Source organism: Gekko japonicus, unplaced genomic scaffold, assembly GCF_001447785.1.
Source record: "Gekko japonicus isolate JY-2015 unplaced genomic scaffold, Gekko_japonicus_V1.1 scaffold616, whole genome shotgun sequence".
Classification (NCBI taxonomy): domain Eukaryota; kingdom Metazoa; phylum Chordata; class Lepidosauria; order Squamata; family Gekkonidae; genus Gekko; species Gekko japonicus.
Genome location: NW_015167554.1, coordinates 179220 through 197186, shown reverse-complemented (window position 1 = coordinate 197186; position 17967 = coordinate 179220). Strand labels below are relative to the sequence as shown.

Below are 17967 nucleotides of genomic sequence, written 5' to 3'. Positions count from 1 at the left end.
GATGTCCATTTCTAATTGTGTCTTATCTCTGAAGGTGTTTGAGCTCAGTTTGAAATAGACTGGGGGCAAAATATGCAAATCTGTATTCAGAGCTCTCCCCAGTTATTGGAGCCATCACAAAATGCAGTAGCAGCTGAAATGGAAAAGTTACTTTCCACGGCGACATCTGGGTAGTCACTACACAGAGCTGAGATATTCTAGGCATCCAGCCAGTGGCCTGTAGCAAGAACAGCTGGTGTTCTTTTTGTTTTAGCATTGGCTGGTTGTTTACTCCTTTAAAACATTTAGCTGCAGCATCTTTGTTGTTGCAGAATCGTGATACGACAATTCCAGCCCTTGTACAAATCAAACTATTTGTCTCAAACTGTGTCCCGGCTACTGAGAATTTTCCTCAGCTTAAGGTGAACCTCAGAGCCAATTCCCTTTTATTGAGGCCATTCAGCTGCTAAATGTAGCATTCATTAACAATCATGCCACTGAAGAACAGGGGGGAAACACCCTGAAGTAAACAATTGCAGTTCTCTGATCTTTCCTCAAATGGCCAGTCTTGACCTCTGCTTCTACTATTGTAAACAGCCCTAAATCCCCACAGAGTCAAGATTTTCATGGCTGGTTATCCTGGATGGAAATCCTGGTGAAGACACCAAATGGTTCATATTATCTTGACATTTGCAGGACTTCTACTGTTTCTCCTTTCCGCCTCCTTGTCCCTTTTAAATACTAGTTAGAACACTGTATAAACATCTAGAAGAAAGCACACTTCTCCCAAAGGCAGGGCTTTGCTTTGTAAAATCTGCCTTGTGATTTTGATCATTTCACTATGATTCAGAGTCTTGCCCAGAAAAGAAGCTGATGTTTTTAAAAAGAAGGAAATAAAATAAATTGAACTCTAATCCTTCCTCTCATTGTTGTATACCGAAATGAAGATGCTAGATTTATACTGATATACAGCAATTAATTTCTATCCTCCAAAGCAGAGTATTAAGAATACCATAAATCTTAGGCACTTGGAAATGTCGGGAGGAAAGGATTTCTAGAGTTGAAGAAAAGTGGTTATGTCATTTCTGGAAAGGGCTGTCAAGTCGCAGCTAATTTACAGTGACCCTGTAGAGTTTCCTGGACTTCCTTGGTGGTCTTCCATCTGAGTACTAACCAGGGCTGACCCTGTTTAGCTTCTGAGATCTGATGTGGTTGGGCTAGCCTGGGTTATCCAGGTCAGGGCTATGTCATTCCTATTCATACACACATGACGTTGCCGGAAGAGTGAATGTGAGAGCCAGTGTAGAAGGACAGACTAGAATCCGGGAGACCCAGGTTCAAATTCCCATTAATCTATGAAGGTCCCACAGTGATTTTGGGGAGAACAGTGTATCAACACTGAGCCCCTTGGAGGAAGAGTGTGAAATAATAGAGGCAGGCAAGAGTTTAAGACTTCAGTTTTAGGCATATATTCCCATGAGGAAGTCTCAGTGGGACTTGCTTCTGAGGAGACATACACAGGATTGGTTTATAGGACAGATCCTTTACTAATTTAGTAGGATTAGTCTTTGCTGAACCTCAAGTTGTTAACACTCTGGCTGATTTCGCACTAGAGCTCAAAAAACAGGATCACGAAACTGCGGGGGAAATCGGGCGGAGCCACGAGTCAAAATGCAGCCCCGCAGCTTCAGGTATGAAATTGACCAATAGTATCAGGGCAAACGGCGGCGCAACATCGAGGCACCTCTAGTGAGAAATCAGCCTCTTTCTTCATATGTTACCAGTGTGGAATTCCATGTACCCTTCAAAGGGCCAGAATCAAAGGGGCCCTGTGGTCCTTTCTATCCAATTGTTTTTCTCCCTTCCTGTCCAGGCAATGATTAGGTGGAAAGGCTCCATACAAACTAGCCTTGTGATTCCAGCCTTTCAGACATTACTAAGTTCTGGTCTACACCAGCAGAACAATAGGGTAGGAGAATATCGAGGTAATAATAGAATCAACTGTACTACTTCAGACTGCAAGTGAGCGATTTCAGTGTTCCAAGTTTCTCTCTGTTTATAATTCTTTGTAAACTGAAAAACAGCACAGTATTCAAACAGAAAAAGAGGAGGAGGAGGAGGAGATTGGATTTATACCGTACCCTTTGCTCAGAGTCTCAGAGTGGCTTACAATCTTCTTTCCCTTCCCCTCCCCTCAACAGACACCCTGTGAGGTAGGTGGCGCTGAGAAAGCTCTTTCAAGGACTGCTTGTGAGAGAACAGCTCTGAGAGAACTTGTGACTGACCCAAGGTCACACCAGCAGCTGCATGTGGAGGAGTGGGGAATCAAATCCGTTTCTCCCAAAGTAGAGTCTGCACTCTTAACCACTACACCAAATGGGGCTAACCCTAACCCAAAATATATATATTTCAGAACATTGCAAATATTACTCTGTCCACCTGAAGTGGTACTCCCTATTCTACCATTTCAGGGTTGTATCATTTCATTCCTCCAACATGTGTGGCTGTTCCATTGGATTAAGTCTCCTTAGGTTGCAGGAAATCTTCAAACTTTGCTTAGTGGAGCAGTGGTAAGATCCACACCAAAATCAGATCCTATCTATATACTAATACTGAAGTGGCCCCGTGCGTGCGGATATCTAAATCCGTGCTCTGGGGCCACCTGGGGGGCAGGGAGAGGTTTGTGCACTTGTGGGGCGGTCCCCACGTGTGCACAAAAATCGAAAAACTTTGAAAACATATCGGGGGATATTTAAATCCCCCCAAAAGTTACAGAGCGTTCCCTGCGCATGCGCAGGGAACGCTCTGCAAACGACGGGCGGCAACACGCGACGGGAGGCCAGGACAAGGCTGGGAAGGCGGCCAGGCAGGGAGAGACCAGCCAGGCTGGGGGGGGGAAACTGGAGCGGGAGGGGGAACCGGCGCTTTGGACGGGGGAGAGCGGCGAGCCTTACCAGATGTTCCCGCTTCAGTGCGGGCGGACAGGAATGACCGACAGGTGAGGCCCAGCGGTGGCAACGGGAGGGAGGGAGACCGGCGCAGGCCACACTTCGAGGTTGCTCGGAGCGGGGGGGGAAGAGGCTGGGGGGAGGTAGTTGAGAGGGGTGGTGGAGGAGACGGGGAACTTCTGCTTCTGTTTCTTCCGCCGCCGCCTTTTCAGTGTGGAGCTCCCCAGCTCCTCCCCCCGTGAGTTTCGCGGGTCCTCTTTCTTGTTTATCTGAAATCCTAAATGTTACAGTCTAGAATTCTATAATCCACAGAAGGGGTCACATAGCTCTCAACCAGGACATTTCTCAGTGCCACTGGAACCCATCCATGTATTTGGGTCATCAACATGATGAACCCACACATGTGAATCAGGACAGCTTTAACTAGTTGATTTTCTTGACAGCAATGCAACTGCCCACGACATCACACTGTTTCCCACTACCAATTGATTTATTTTTTCCCTATTAGGAACCCGATACTTCTTTCAGCATATTTTTAATTGGGATATGCTTTTGATTTGTTTCACTAACATGAGTGTACACCTTTGCAAGGCTGTCTGTCTAAAAAATCAATACAATATTCTTGCATATTTGAATTACGCATTAGCATTCTTATTAAGTACTTTGGGCAATCCAAGTGACTGAATGTTATCCACAAGACTACATTTTCTCCCTGACCTCATGAGTTCATCACACGGAATTGATGAAAGTTGATCTTATTAAGGGGTGTGTGTGCGTGTGTTTTCTCCTCTTAGAGCCTTTAAAAATCCACTGCGTATTGCTGTATTTTTAATTAAACTTTGTGCTATGGTCCCATTTAAAGTTTAAGCTGTTGATATTTATTCCTACCTACTTTCCAAACTACTGAGGTAATTCCATGCAAACCTACCCGTCTTTGAAATAAAATAACTTTTCAACAGAATAATTTTACACTACTGATGTTCACCAGTAATTTCCCATGAGGGATCTAATGCGTCTCTTTAATCCTTTAGAACACCCAATGGGACTCAGATTAATGGGACAAGATGGCCAGTCTTCACCCGCACTGAACAAAAATACTTAACATTAAGCACAGAAGCTTCAAAGATTCGTAGGAAATTACGTGCCCAGCAGTGTCGATTCTGGGATATATTTTTTCCAGAAGTCCTGGAGATGACAGGTAATTTTTGTGGTAAATGTATGTATGTACAGTAAATTGGTTAATACAAGGTCACTTTGCTGCTACTAAATTTTAATTTCAATTTCAGGGTTTTTAAGCGTAAGAACCGTTTGTGTAAAATTAAATCCAGAAGTCCTTCCAGAAAGACATCCAACATCACTTAAATGAGAAGGTTATCTATTAATTTATGTACGATACAGTTTTGTACGTGTTTCACATTCTCTCTTCAGGCTTATTCTGATTCTGTTGGTTGTTTAGTATCTGACTGCAATCTGCTTGGAAAGAACATCCTCTGTCAGCACTCCCTGGAAATGGGCTGAGCAAAAGCACCAGTGATCTCAGTTCCAGGAGAATCAAATTGGGAAGTGAGAAGAATTCCTTTGAAAGTATGTCCTACTAAAGTTCAGTGGGACTTTCCTCCTAACAAAGAAGTTTAAGATTGGAGGTAGGGATACATGGAACATGCTGGTTCTTCTCCACAATTAAATCACAATTTGAATTAATTACAGGTTTCCCTTTATAATGATTTCAGACTCACTCCAGTGCACCTTTAGGGAACCAACAATGGACTCTCTAAAAGAACATAGAAAAAAAGGACATTCTTTGTACATTTTCCAAAGGGGACCAAGAATATCACAAACAATTCAACACTGAGTGGTCTAATATAAGAAGTGGATCCATTACTCATTGGCTCAGTTCAAACATTGCTCAAAACTAAATGGGCCTCAGGCCACTTCAGTAAATATGGTTAGTTAGGAGCAGGGGTCATTTCGTAGAAAAAGAGCTAGGGGAACTCATTAGCATAACTCATTAGCATATGCCACACCCCCTGACATCACCGGAAGTGTGTCATAATGCCACACCCCCTGACATCACCGGAAATGTGTCATAAGGCCACACACCCCGCACCCAATGGTCCCGGCCGCCACCACTGGCCTTGCAGCTCCACTGCCGAGCCCCATGAGGGGCCCGGCGGTGGACCTGCAAGGCCAGCAGGAGTGCAAGGAAGCCCCGCGAAGGCCCTCCCTGGCCCCAGGCATGCAGGGATGGGGAGAGGCAGGGAGGAAGCAACTTACCCTCCCTCTTCTCCTGCCTCCTACTGGCTGAATGAGGGCCGGAAGCGGGGCGGCCAGAAGCAGGGGGAGGGGCTTCGTCATGTGCCCCGCCCCCCGGTACCTCACCCGGGGGAACAGTGTTCCCCCCCCAAAATGACCTCTGGTTAGGAGCCATGAAACCGGCTTATGAAACCATGGTTAGAAGCTGTAGTTATATTTGATTTTTGAATATAGACATCCTAGTTTATTCCTGGTTTCTTTCCCCACACCATCCTCCCTGGCCATAGAGTGATGGTGTGAAGCTAACATTTGTTTAGGCAAACCAAAATTCTGAATGATCATCTGGAGTTAATGTAAACTATGGCACATTCTGTGTAATCACAGGTATCCAGTAGAGATGCCAGCCATCAGGTGGGTCATGGGCAGTGTTCCCTCTAAACTGGGTTAGTGTGAGCTAGCTCACAGTTTTTTAGCCTCCAGCTCACAGATTTTTGTCTTAGCTCAGGAAGGTGTCAGGGACCTTAGGCAGGTCACACCACACAGGGCTTCAGAAGAAGATAACTGCTTTATTAGTGATTCCAGTAATAAAGAACAAGTATACAGCTTGTGTCAGGAATGGCCATCAGTACAAAGGCCTCTGACTTATAGTGAAATCAAACATCCCTCCCATTGAGCTGAAGCCAATGACTATAGTTCGTGCGCGCGGCAAAAACAAGCAAGCGGGCACAGCGGAAAGCCGTTACTTTCTCAGCAGAGTAAATGCAGCTGGAGACTACAAGGTCAAGCCAGAGATAGCACACAGTAGCCGGACAGGGAAGAGCTGAGAACAAGGAGGAATGCACCCCTCCACATTCCAGATCCATGACAGGGCTACCTGACAGAAGGATGGCTCCAGAGCAAACTAATTTATGCAGTAGCCAAATCACTCACCCACAACTTTAGCACCAGTCGCTCACAAAGTAGAATTTTTGCTCACAGGACTCCACAGCTTAGAGGGAGCATTGGTCATGGGGATCCCCCAGAGTTACAGCTCATCTCCAGACTACAGAGATCAGCTTCTCTGGGGAAAATGGATGCTTTGGAGAGTGGACTGTATGGCATTGTATCCCACTGAAGTCCCTGTCCTCCCCAGGCTCCACCCCCAAATCCCCAGTTTTCCGACCTGAATCTGGCAGCCCTAAACCCCATGTCCTGTCGGTGTCATGGGGGGATCGGGAAACCCTAGTATCCATCAAGGAAAGATGGCATAAGCAGTTCTCAGATTTATATCAGCTTATACTATTAAATATCAGCAACCCAAGAGGGATGATGAGGCTACACGCAGCTGTCCTATACTGAGTCAAACCTGTAGAAATAAATAAATAAATCAGTGCTGTGAACTCTGATTGGCAGGTAGAGCTTTCTCTATGCTACCTACTACCTGATCCTTTTAATGGGAGATGCCAGTAATTAGACCTGGGACTTTCTGCATGCAAAAGAGACTGACCATAGAAAACCCAAAACATGAAGCATACGAATTTGACAGTCTATGGTATAACAGCAGCAAGGCCTGAAGGTCTTGTCTGAAAGTCATTGTGCGATACTAGCAACATGTTGTGAGGTCCAGGTGTTGGAGAACAATTCTGCCTGATGGTTTCAATGCATTTCCCCTCCTTGAGAAGGTGCATTGTCTTGCTGCTGCCCACTAATATATCCTCTCTTTCTACCATTCAGAGAGTGTGTGGCTGAGGACAGACTCTGGCAGTATGAAGTGCGAGGGAGGCGGGGCAAAAAGTCCCGGACCAAGTTGTGCCGGGGATTCCCGGTTGCACTACGCCTACTGATGTGGGAGCATACCGGGGAGGAGGCGCAAGGGAGCGTTCACACTGTTGGCCTGCCCCTGGCAGAGGCGTGGCTGTAAGTGGCTGTTTTTCACTCCGGCGACACACGCCTATGCACATAGGCACAGCAATGCGGCTTCTTTGCGGCTTTTAGCATGCACACTTCCGGGAAGCAGGATCAACGCGGCCTCCAGGGTTTTGCTACCCCTTTCACCTGGTACTTTTTAAAATTCGGTAGGGAATCATCATAGGACGTGTTGAGTGTGGCTGGGGAACGCCTGACAGCTGTGGCTGTGTGAACCGGCCCCTTTAATCCATTTGTGAAATGTGCCTATATCGGGCCAAACTGCCAGTCTAAACTCAGCCTGTGAGACACTCAGTAGTAACTGCTTCTTCTCTTTGATCTGCTCACTGCTCCCTTTCAAACAGGCAAGTAAGAAGCAACAACACAGATTAGAAACAGCAGGTCTGAAGTGGGCAGTCTCCAAGGAGGGATAGAGGGTTCACCATGACCTATGGCTATTGATGGATCTGTCGCTCCATGAATCTGCACTAATTTCCTTTTAAAATCCTCTATGCTTGTGGCCCTCACTACATCTATGGGCAGTAAATCACACAATTTAATTACTCATGGAGTAAAGAAGGATTCTGTTTGTGTGCTGAAGGCCACTGGCTTAGATATTTTTAAAGTCTTAGACAAACACATGGAAGATAAATCTGTCTGCAGATATTAACTATACCAAGTCAGATGGAACCTTCATCATTAGAGGCAGTGGACCACAGCACTGTCTTGAGATGCATAAGCATTTTTGCAGGCCCTAGACCTGGATCAAGGCCACCATCATCAGCTTAATTTTTAATAATTTTTGCTTGAATTCTTTTACAGGTTTGCTTTAAAAACGTGTCTCTTTTTAAAAATATCATTATATTAATTTTTAAAAAATATCTTTACAAATATGCAGGATTTGGTTGGCTGGGTCTTCAAGTACCTACATACATAAGTTTTCATAGAACACAATACTCTTCAGCTGACAAATTGTTTCTCATTTGATGTTAGAGAGATGTTATTCCTCTCAGCATGACATCTTATTCTATGTAGGATATGGAGGGGATTTCTTTTAACCATCACTTCGCCTCTGCGAATAGGTTTCGTGTGAATCTGAATCCTTTTCAGGCAAAAAGTAGGTAAATCGTGAATTTGACGAAATGTTCCTTTTGATCATCAGGCATTACTCACAGAAATAATCACTTCAGGTACCATCTGTTTAGATGCTGCCGCCGATGTACGAATACACTGTGTATTACCAAATGTTCTGTGACAAAACTGATAGATAATCTTCTTCATTAGTTAATAGACTAGTGAGATCATCTTGCACATTGCGGGGGCGGATACTGACAGATTTAAATCTGCTAGAAGACTGATTGATGTAACATGGGAAAAGCGTGTTTTTGTGTACACAACCATAGATAGGCTGCTTTTGAATCAAAGGATGTTGTATGAAAAGGGGAAACTCCCATCCCAAGAGTTTATTTATTTTTTTATTTAAAATATGTTCATGCCATCTTTCAAAGAATGAAAAAGGGAAAGTCAAACTGAACCCAAAGTATACCGACAATGTTAAAAGGGTCAAGCTAACCTCAAAATAAATATTATCAAAATGTGTGTGTGTGTGTATCTATATATATCTATATCCTTATACTATTTTCCAGAGGGTTTTTTGTGTGCAGATACTTATTTCCACCAACAGGGGGCTCACTCTTCCCAACAGCTTTTCCTACATAGTCAGTAGACTTCCTGGGTTTGTAGAAAAATCCAAAAACTAAAAAAATCCCTTCAGGGATGGCTGAATTCCCCCAAAAACCTTTTGAAATGGCCTGTGCACGGATCTGCTTCAGGCATCAATGGTGAGAGATTAGAATGTTTGGGGAGGGGGCTTCTAACTGGCTTTGTCAGTAAAAGGGTGAAGGAAGGGCCCTTTTCAGGCCTATTTTGGCCTTTCAGGGAGGGAGCCTTGGGGCCAGGCCTCACAAGAGTTGCCAGTGCCAGGCTGAGGGATTTCTAGAGATTTTGTGGTGAACTCTAAGGAGGGCTGGGTTTGGGAAGGGAGAGGCCTTAGCTGGGTATAATGCCACAGAGTCCACCCTCCAAAGCCGCCATTTTCTGCAGGGAGACAGACCTCTGCTGTCTAGAATCCAGTAGTAATTCTGGGGGTCTCCAGGTCCCATTTGGAGGTTGGCAACTCTAGGTCTGGCAGTAGTCTAGGGTTGCCAGGTCCCCCCTGATTTGCATGACTCACCTAGCCTCGGCTGCTTGCTACCGTTCATCAGCAGGGCAGGGTAGAGGCTGCAGGTGGTGGTGGGAGATGGAAACCTGAAGTCAGTGGGGCAGATAAAGATAGGTTGATGATTGGCTGGGAAGGAAATAGGATTGCCAATTCCAGGTTGGGATATTCCTGGACATTTGAGGGGTGGAGCCTGGAGAGGGTGGGATTTGAGGAGGGGAGGAACTTTGGACTGGTCATAGACTCCACATTCCAGCCATTTCCTCCATGAGAACCACCATTGCTAGCCTCCAGGTGAGGACTGGAGATCACCCAGAATTACAACTGTTGTCCAGGTGACAGAGATCAGTTTCCCTGGATAAAATGGCTGTTTTGGAGGGTTGAGTCTATGGCATCATATCCTACTGAGGCTGCTTGCCACCACAAGCTTCACTGTCCCAAGGCTCCACCCCCAAATCTCCAGGAATTTCACAACCTGAAGCTGGCAGCACTAAGGTGAATTGATCTCTGTAGCTGGGAGATCCATTGTGATTCCCAGACCGCTTGCACTGCTGCTGTGGGGGGAGAGGAAGCTGGTGGGTGGCTAGGAGCACTGCCACCACTGCTGCTGATGCTCTGTGGAGTGGGGGAGGAAGCAGGCAGGAGGCTGGGAGAGTGATGGGGGCAGAAGGAAAGAATGATGGGGTGGGGGCAGAAAGAGAGAGAAAGAGTGATGAAGTGGGGAGGCAGAAAAGCAAAGAGAAAGATGACAGGTCAGAAAGAGAGAGGAAGTCACATGCATGGAGGAGAAATAGAGAGTAAGAAAAGGGGCGCAGAGGGGAGAAATAGTGTGAGAGAGGTAGGGGGTAAGGAGAGGAAGCAAAGGTGTGACAAATGAGATAACCATCCCACAACTTTCTTGCGGGTCTCCACTTGTCTATATACTAATAGCCAAGGTGCCCCCTGTGTGTCGATATCTAAATCGACACATCGGGGGCACCTAGGGGGTAAAGAGATTTTCCTGCACATTTAGGGCAATCACCAGATGTGCAGAAAAATCTGAAATCTATAAAAAACTATAGGGGAGATTCTTAAATCCCCCAAAAGTAAAAGAGCGCTCAGGGAACTCTGCGGTGGCCAGTGGCTGGAAGCCACTCAGCCCTCGCCACCAGAGTGGAGGGGGATGAGAGATCAACAGGCCTCACTGCCAGAGCTGGGGGGGAAGAGATCAGCAGCAAAGCTGGGGAGAGGAGATCGATGGGCCGGGCGGCTGGAAGCAACTCAGGCCTCGTCGCCGGAGCCAGGGGAGAGAGAGATCGGCGGCGGAGCTGGGGGGAGAGATTGGTGGCCTGATGGCTGGAAGCTGTTCAGGCCTTGCCGCTGGAGCCAGGGGGGAAGAGATCGGCGGTAGACCTGGGGGGGGAGATCGGCAGCGGAGCTGAGGGGGAGGAGATTGGCGGGCCCAGCAGCTTCCAGCTGCTCAGGCATCGCGACAGAGTCAGGGGGGGGGACTTACCTGTGGCTGCTTCCTCCTCAGCCCTGAGGTCCTCCTGCTTCTGCAGACTGGGAGCCGGGGGGAATACCCCCCGCGAGTATTGCATCCCTCTTCTTGCATATATCTATCTATCTATCTATCTATCTATCTATCTATCATCTATCTATCATCTATCTATCTATCTATCATCTATCATCTATCTATCTATCATCATCATCTATCATCTATCTAGCTAGCTAGCTAGCTATCTGATGTACATAATGGCAAAGATTAAAAACATTAAAACAAATGGTCTTAAGATCAGACTACATAGAATATCAACATGAGCTTTACATAGACTATAATCATTTTACATACAGAGCTGATCATTTCATATACACAGTTGATCAAAATATCAAATGACCAATAGGACCATATGCATTTCAGCCTCAAGGGCCGTTCTCAGTGGTCAATAATACTATGATATCATTGATGGACACACACATCCAGAGAATAGGAAATATTATACCAGATTATTATATCATTGAATATTTTGTTGTGCTCCCCTCCCCAGTGATGCTCTGTATTCTTGGTGCTTGTGGGGGGCAACAGTGGGAGAGCTTCTAGTGCCTTGGCCCCACTGATGGACCTCCTGGTGGCACTTGGTATTGTTGACCACTGTGTGACAGTGTTGGACTGGATGGGCCATTGGCCTGATCCAACATTGGCTTCTCTTACGTTCTTATGTTCTAATGTGCAGTCACCATGAGAAGTTATCCATGGCCTACTTCATAAAATTTCAGCAACCACACAACATATGAGGAAGCAACACCTGGCTTCAATTGATATATATATATTTACTTCTGGATGTCTGTTTCTTTATAATAGTATTACTGACCACTGAGGAAGGCCCTTGAAGCCGAAATGTGTACGGTCCTGTTGGTCATTTGATATTTTGATCAACTGTCTATGTGAAATCATCAACTCTGTACGTAAAATGATCATAGCTTATGTAAAGCCCATGTTGATGTTCCATGTAGTCTGATCTTTAGACCGTGTGTGTGTGTGTGTGTGTGTGTTGAGGTTAGCTTGACCCTTTTAACATTGTGATGCCACCTTACAAACCAAGCAAAGTCCACAAGGCACTGAACATAAAAAATATATAACCTTTAAGCAATTAAAATACCGTTAAAATTATAAAATAATTCAATTTTCAAGAGGTCCATCAGTGGCTATCAGCCACAAGGTATAGATAGTAACACTCAGTCTGGGGCAAGTGATGCTCTGTATTCTTGGTGCTCGAGGGGGGCAACAGAGGGAGGGCTTCTAATGTCCTGGCTCCACTGATGGACCTCCTGATGGCACCTGGTATTTTTGGCCACTGTGTGACAGAATGTTGGACTGGATGGGCCATTGGCCTGATCTAACATTGGCTTCTCTTATGTCCTTATGTCCTTAATTAAAACACGTAAACAGACAACACTAGAAGGTGGGCCAGTAACTGTTATTGGGGGTATGCAGGTGGGGAGGGGGGCTGAAATTACAACTATAGTCCCAGATTACAGGGACCAGTTCCTCTGGAGAAAATGTCTGCTTTGTAGAGTGGACCATGTGTCATTATACTCTGCAGAGGTCCCTCCCCTCCCCAGTATCCACCCCCAAATCTCCAGGAATTTCCCCAGCCGGGAACGGGTAAGCCTACCCACATCCCTTCTTTCAGGTATAGATGTGACTCTGGGGTCTCTCTGTTGGAATGCTGAATGATCCATGAAGCAGGAGTTGAGTCTTGTATTCCAACTGAGAGATACAAAAACATCCAATTCTCTGAGTTTCCTAGTTAATGGAGGGTATTGGTCTATCAGTTCATAAAATGTCAGCTTTTAGTCTGTTGTGGTGGTACCAAAAACAATTTGCTGCTCCCGTGAGTCAATGAGGCCTACATCTTAAATCCATAGATACAATATTAAATACAGCTGTCATCCTGCAGATGGAGATACTTTTCTGGCTGTCCCTGGAATTCCCTCCTTGCCACCTCTGAACATACTGTATGAAAGGAAAAGTCCTGCCCATATATGGCCTTTCTCATTGTTAGACTTGGATTCCTGACTCTTACTGCAAATGTCTCCCAACTGTCAGAGGCTGTTTTTAGCACATTAAAGGGGAAACTGCCTCAGCACAATGTTCTGTCTCATATGTGCTCGTGAGCTGCAGTGCTGGCATCCATTGTGAGGTAAGCCTCCTCTGTTTGCTTTTTCAGGGAAATTTTTTTTAAAGAGATAAAGCTGTCCCATTTTCAGACTTTTTCCGGGTGTTGTATTATGTTTTTACCAAAGATCAGCTTCCTATTTCTTATCAAAGTACCAGAAAAAGTATACTTCTGTCTGTGCAGGAGATCAAATAATCTTTATATAAATAATTTTCTAATGTATACTCATATTGAATTTAGTACATTTTTTCTGGAGGAAAAAGTGTGGGCTTGATTGGGACCATAACAGACACAGCACCGGTAGGTATCATATAAACTTGGACCCAGAAGGTGGTATAATACATTAAGAACACAAAACTTCTGATTCTTGTTGTTGTTGTTCAGTTGCACAGTCAAGTCTGACTCTTCGCGACCCCATGGCCCTCCTGTCTTCCGCCATCCTCCGGAGTTTGCTCAATTTCATGTTTGTTGAATCAATAACACTGTCTAACCATCTCATCCTTTGCTGTCCCCTTCTTTTACCTTCAATCATTCCCAGCATCAGGGTCTTCCCTAGTGAGTGCTCCATTCTTATTTGGTGGCCAAAGTATTTGAGCTTCAGCTTCAGTATCTGGCCTTCCAGAGAACAGTCAGGGTTGATTTCTTTTAGGATTGACTGATGTGATCTCCTTGCGGTCCAAGGGTCTCTCAAGAGTCTTCTCCAGCACCATAATTTAAAAGCATCTATTCTTTGGTGCTTGACCTTCCTTATGGTCCAACTCTCACAGCCATACATGACTACTGGGAATACCATCGCTTTGACCATATGGATTTTCAGTTCTACAAAGCCTCAAAATGTCAGCACCATGAAAACAGCAGTATGAAACCAACATAGTTACAATCAACATTACTTAAAACCCACCATATATTCACTAGCATTTATTAATAACCAGCAATCAAGTAGTGTTAAAAGTTGAAACTAATCCCAACCAATTACACTACTGAGTAACATGCAAAGTATCTAGTAAAATAGTTATGTCTTATAAAATAGTAGCAAAGATAAGGCAAGACAAGCCTTAGGATATGCACACAAGCCTGGAATGAAAAGCACGATTGTACAAATGAGGAGGAGCTGTGGCTTGATGGCTGAGAATGAGCTTTGTATGCATAAAGTCCCAAGTTTGGTCCTTGCCATCTCCAGTGAGACCTCAGGTAGCATGTTTTGAGAGACCTTTCTCCATTTGAGATGCTGAGGGGCCTCCCCCAATAAAAGCAAACAATACTGAACTACAAGGACCAGTGGTATGACTCAGTATAAGGCAATTTTATATATTTATATATGACTCATATATGGCAATTTTATATATTTATATATGACTCAGTATACGGCTGCGGTGGCTCAAGTGGTTAAGACGCTGAACTACAGGCTGTGGAAGGTCAGTAGTTCAGCAGTTCGAGACCCAGGTTGCCGCATGACGGAGTGAGCTCCCGTCTCTAGTTCCAGCTCCTGCCAACCTAGCAGTTCGAAAGCAAGAAATTGCAAGTAGATAAATAGGTACCACTTCGGTGGGAAGGTAACAGCATTCCGTGCGCCTTGGTGTTTAGTCATGCCGGCCACATGACCACGGAAACGTCTTCGGACAGCGCTGGCTCTTTGGCTTGGAAACGGAGATGAGCACCGCAACCCTAGAGTCCGATTCGACTGGCTTTCGAGCAAGGGAACCTTTACCTTTACCTTTACAGTATACAGCAGTTTTATATATTCACATGTTGAGGTCAATCAGGAAAAACTCTATAAGGACTGAGGTTCAGTTGGGTATCCATGTTGGTCTGCAGTAGAAACATAAGAAGAGTATCTGGTGAAGGAAGTTTCAACTCTTGAAAGCTCACAGCCTGGAAATCTTGTTGGACTAAGGAGCTACTGGATTCATATCTTGCCGTATTACAGTTATACTCATTTAAGTGCTACCACAAGCTGCGGTGGCTCAAGTAGTTAAGACGCTGACCTGCAGGCTGTGGAAGGTCAATAGTTCAGCAGTTCCAGACCTGGGTGCCGCATGACAGGGTGAGCTCCCGTCTCTAGTTCCAGCTCCTGCCAACCTAGCAGTTCGAAAGCAAGAAATTGCAAGTAGATAAATAGGTACCACTTCGGTGGGAAGGTGACAGCGTTCCGTACGCCTTGGTGTTTAGTCATGCCGGCCACATGACCACGGAAACGTCTTCGGACAGCGCTGGCTCTTCAGCTTTGAAATGGAGATGAGCACCGCAACCCTAGAGTCGGATTCGACTGGCTTTCGAGCAAGGGAACCTTTACCTTTACCTTTTCAGATCTCCACCAGGTATAACAGTGTGTGTGTGTGTGTTGTTTCTTTGTATAATATATTTCAAATGTCATCAGCTTTCCTGGTGACCAATTGTCCAGTGATGGTGGTAGGGAAATCATGAAGATCCTCATTGGTAAGTTAATTACAGCCACAATTCTATGGCATGTTTTTCTCAGTGAGGCATCACACCATATTTATCATAGCTACCAGTCAGGATATTTGCAGGTACAGGGTCAATGTGCCACCAGCACATTTATTATCCTAGTCAAAGTAAGCTAATCAATTGAACTGTGTCCTAACCAGAATATGACCTAAGTCCAAGTAGCTGTTCCTCTACTCCAAGAGAGCATGCTGACATTTTGCATCTTTCGTACATTGTTAGGTAAAAAGTATGTGACACTGTAACCAAACGGTTGAGAAAGAGCAAACTAAAATGAATAGAATGCTAAAAATACAGAATACAGAAAATGTTTTAAACTGTTTTAAACCCCCACTATACATAAATGTTAATGCAATATAAAACAATAAAAGAGGATTAAACAAATAGCTATGTATATAACACCTCGATATGGTATCTCCCTGAAAAAATAGCAAACGGGATAATAACAATACACATAAGGTTGCCAAACTCTATAAATTTCACTTTCAGAGGACCACAACAAACTCCATAATCACCAGACCATACATGTTTCAACCTATAAAGCCTCCTTCAGTGGTCACTGATAAGTTGCCACACACTAGTTATCTATTTCAGAGGTCCCTAACGTGGTGCCCGTGGGTTTGCATGGTGCCCACTAACACCTTTCCCGGAGCCCGCAAAGGGCTTTTAGAAACTGGGCGGTGCTTGATGGGGCTTTTCCCCAGCGGGAATTCTGGTTGATTGACTGTGCAGATTAGAAGGCCTCCTGTCAAACTGAGTTTCTGCATGAAATTATGAAGAGTGAGAATTAGAGTTGTATATAACCTTGATCCCTGATGGTTTGTGGTTGGCCCCACTTCATATGACAGCTGTTTTGTGACGATTTCTGCTTCCTGTAGCAGCCATTTTGTGATTTTGCCCACTACCCTCTGTCGGAATTCCAAAGGTACCCACGAGTATAAAAAGGTTGGGGGCCCCTGATTTATTACATGAAGTAAAATAGACCTCACCTGGTGCAGAATAAGATAAAATACTATATGTTCCTGAGGAACAGGTTGAAATAAAATCCAACCCTCCATATATAATGAATGTTCATTACCCGGGCACTCCTGTAAAGAAAGAAGGAATGCTATTGTTTCTAATATCCTGTGTACCTTTCTAGGCCTTAGAAAAAAGCAAGAGTCCAGTAGCACCTTAAAGACTAACAAAATTTCTGGCAGGGTATGAGCTTTTGGAGTCAATCACTCACACAAGTTCATATCTTGCCACACATTTTGTTAGTCTCGAAGGTGCTAGTGGACTCTTACTCTTTTCTGCTGCTACAGACAGACTAACGTGGCTACCCATCTTGATCTTTCTAAGCTTTATTAGGGCAAACCATATCCACAGGGTGTGTGTAGCCACAACAGTATATCTCAAATGCCAGATGCATTTGTGAGTGACAACGGTGTGTGTGATTGGGGGAGTAACATGCAAAGTACTTACATGGAGAAAATACAACACCCAAGGTCCTTTGCTAAACCATGCATGAAATAAAGAATGTGCATACATAAAAGGCAATCATGCGTTGTTGTATGTGTATGTGCATGCTGTTGTGCTAGGCATGCAGATGGCCAGCAAACTCTGATGAATGACTTGGTTTAATACTTGATCTGATGATAAATCTAGGGTTGCCAAATCCAAATTCGGAAATATCTGAGGACTTTGGGGGTGGAGCCAGGAGACTTTGGGGGTGGAGCCAGGAGACTTTTGTGACATCACTTCCTGTGACGTCACTTCCTGTGACGTCACTTCCTGTGACATCACTTCCCCTTCTGATGATGTCACTTCCAGTACACTGCACCAAAACCCCACCTCTTCCTGTGATGTCACTTTCCAGGCTCTTCCCCAAACCAGCCTCTCCCTCTGAAGTAACATTCTTTCAAAAATTAAAATCTAAATTCTATGTCATATATTAATTCCCACCCCCGCCTTTCTCCTATTTTACAGTACCTCTAGGCTTTTAGTCCTCCTTCCAGTGCAAAAATAACAATGTTCCCTCTAAGCTGTGGAGTCTTGTGAGCAAAAATTCTACTCTGCGAGCTACTGGCATTAAAGCTGTGAGCCAGCGATTTGGCTACTGCATAAATGAGTTTGCTCTGGAGCCCTCCTTCCTGAGTGAAGAAAAAAATGTGTGAGCTGGAGGCTAAAAAACTGTGAGCTAGCTCACACTAAGTCAGCTTAGAGGGAACAGTGGTCAGGGTACCACTGAGGGCCCATGAGTCCTTTGTAAAGAGAGGTGAGACCCTCCAGTCTAAAATAGCTAACACTTATATGGGGACTCTCCTCGCCTCAGGGGAAGGGATAGAATAAACTTTCTCCCCATACTGAAGTTTACTCATGTATGGAAAAATGTTGAGTCACAGCCAATGCTCCCTGTAAACTGTGGAGTCCTGTGAGCAAAAATTCTACTTTGTGAGCTACTGGCATTAAAGCTGTGAGCGAGCAATTTGGCTACTGCAGAAATTGGTTTGCTCTGGAGCCATCCTTCCCGAGCTAAGACAAAAATGTGTGAGCCAGAGGCTAAAAAACTGTGAGCTAGCTC

At 44.8% G+C, this 17967-nt stretch overlaps 1 protein-coding gene across 1 annotated transcript in view; it reads left to right on the top strand.

Moving 5' to 3' along the window:
• Nucleotides 1–17967, top strand: part of BCHE (butyrylcholinesterase) — a 102870-nt gene that overhangs the window by 78487 nt on the left and 6416 nt on the right. The window contains exon 2 of the mRNA XM_015413715.1: nucleotides 3959–4125. Coding sequence (XP_015269201.1) covers nucleotides 3959–4125 — 167 coding nt within the window. The remainder of the gene's footprint in view (nucleotides 1–3958; nucleotides 4126–17967) is intronic.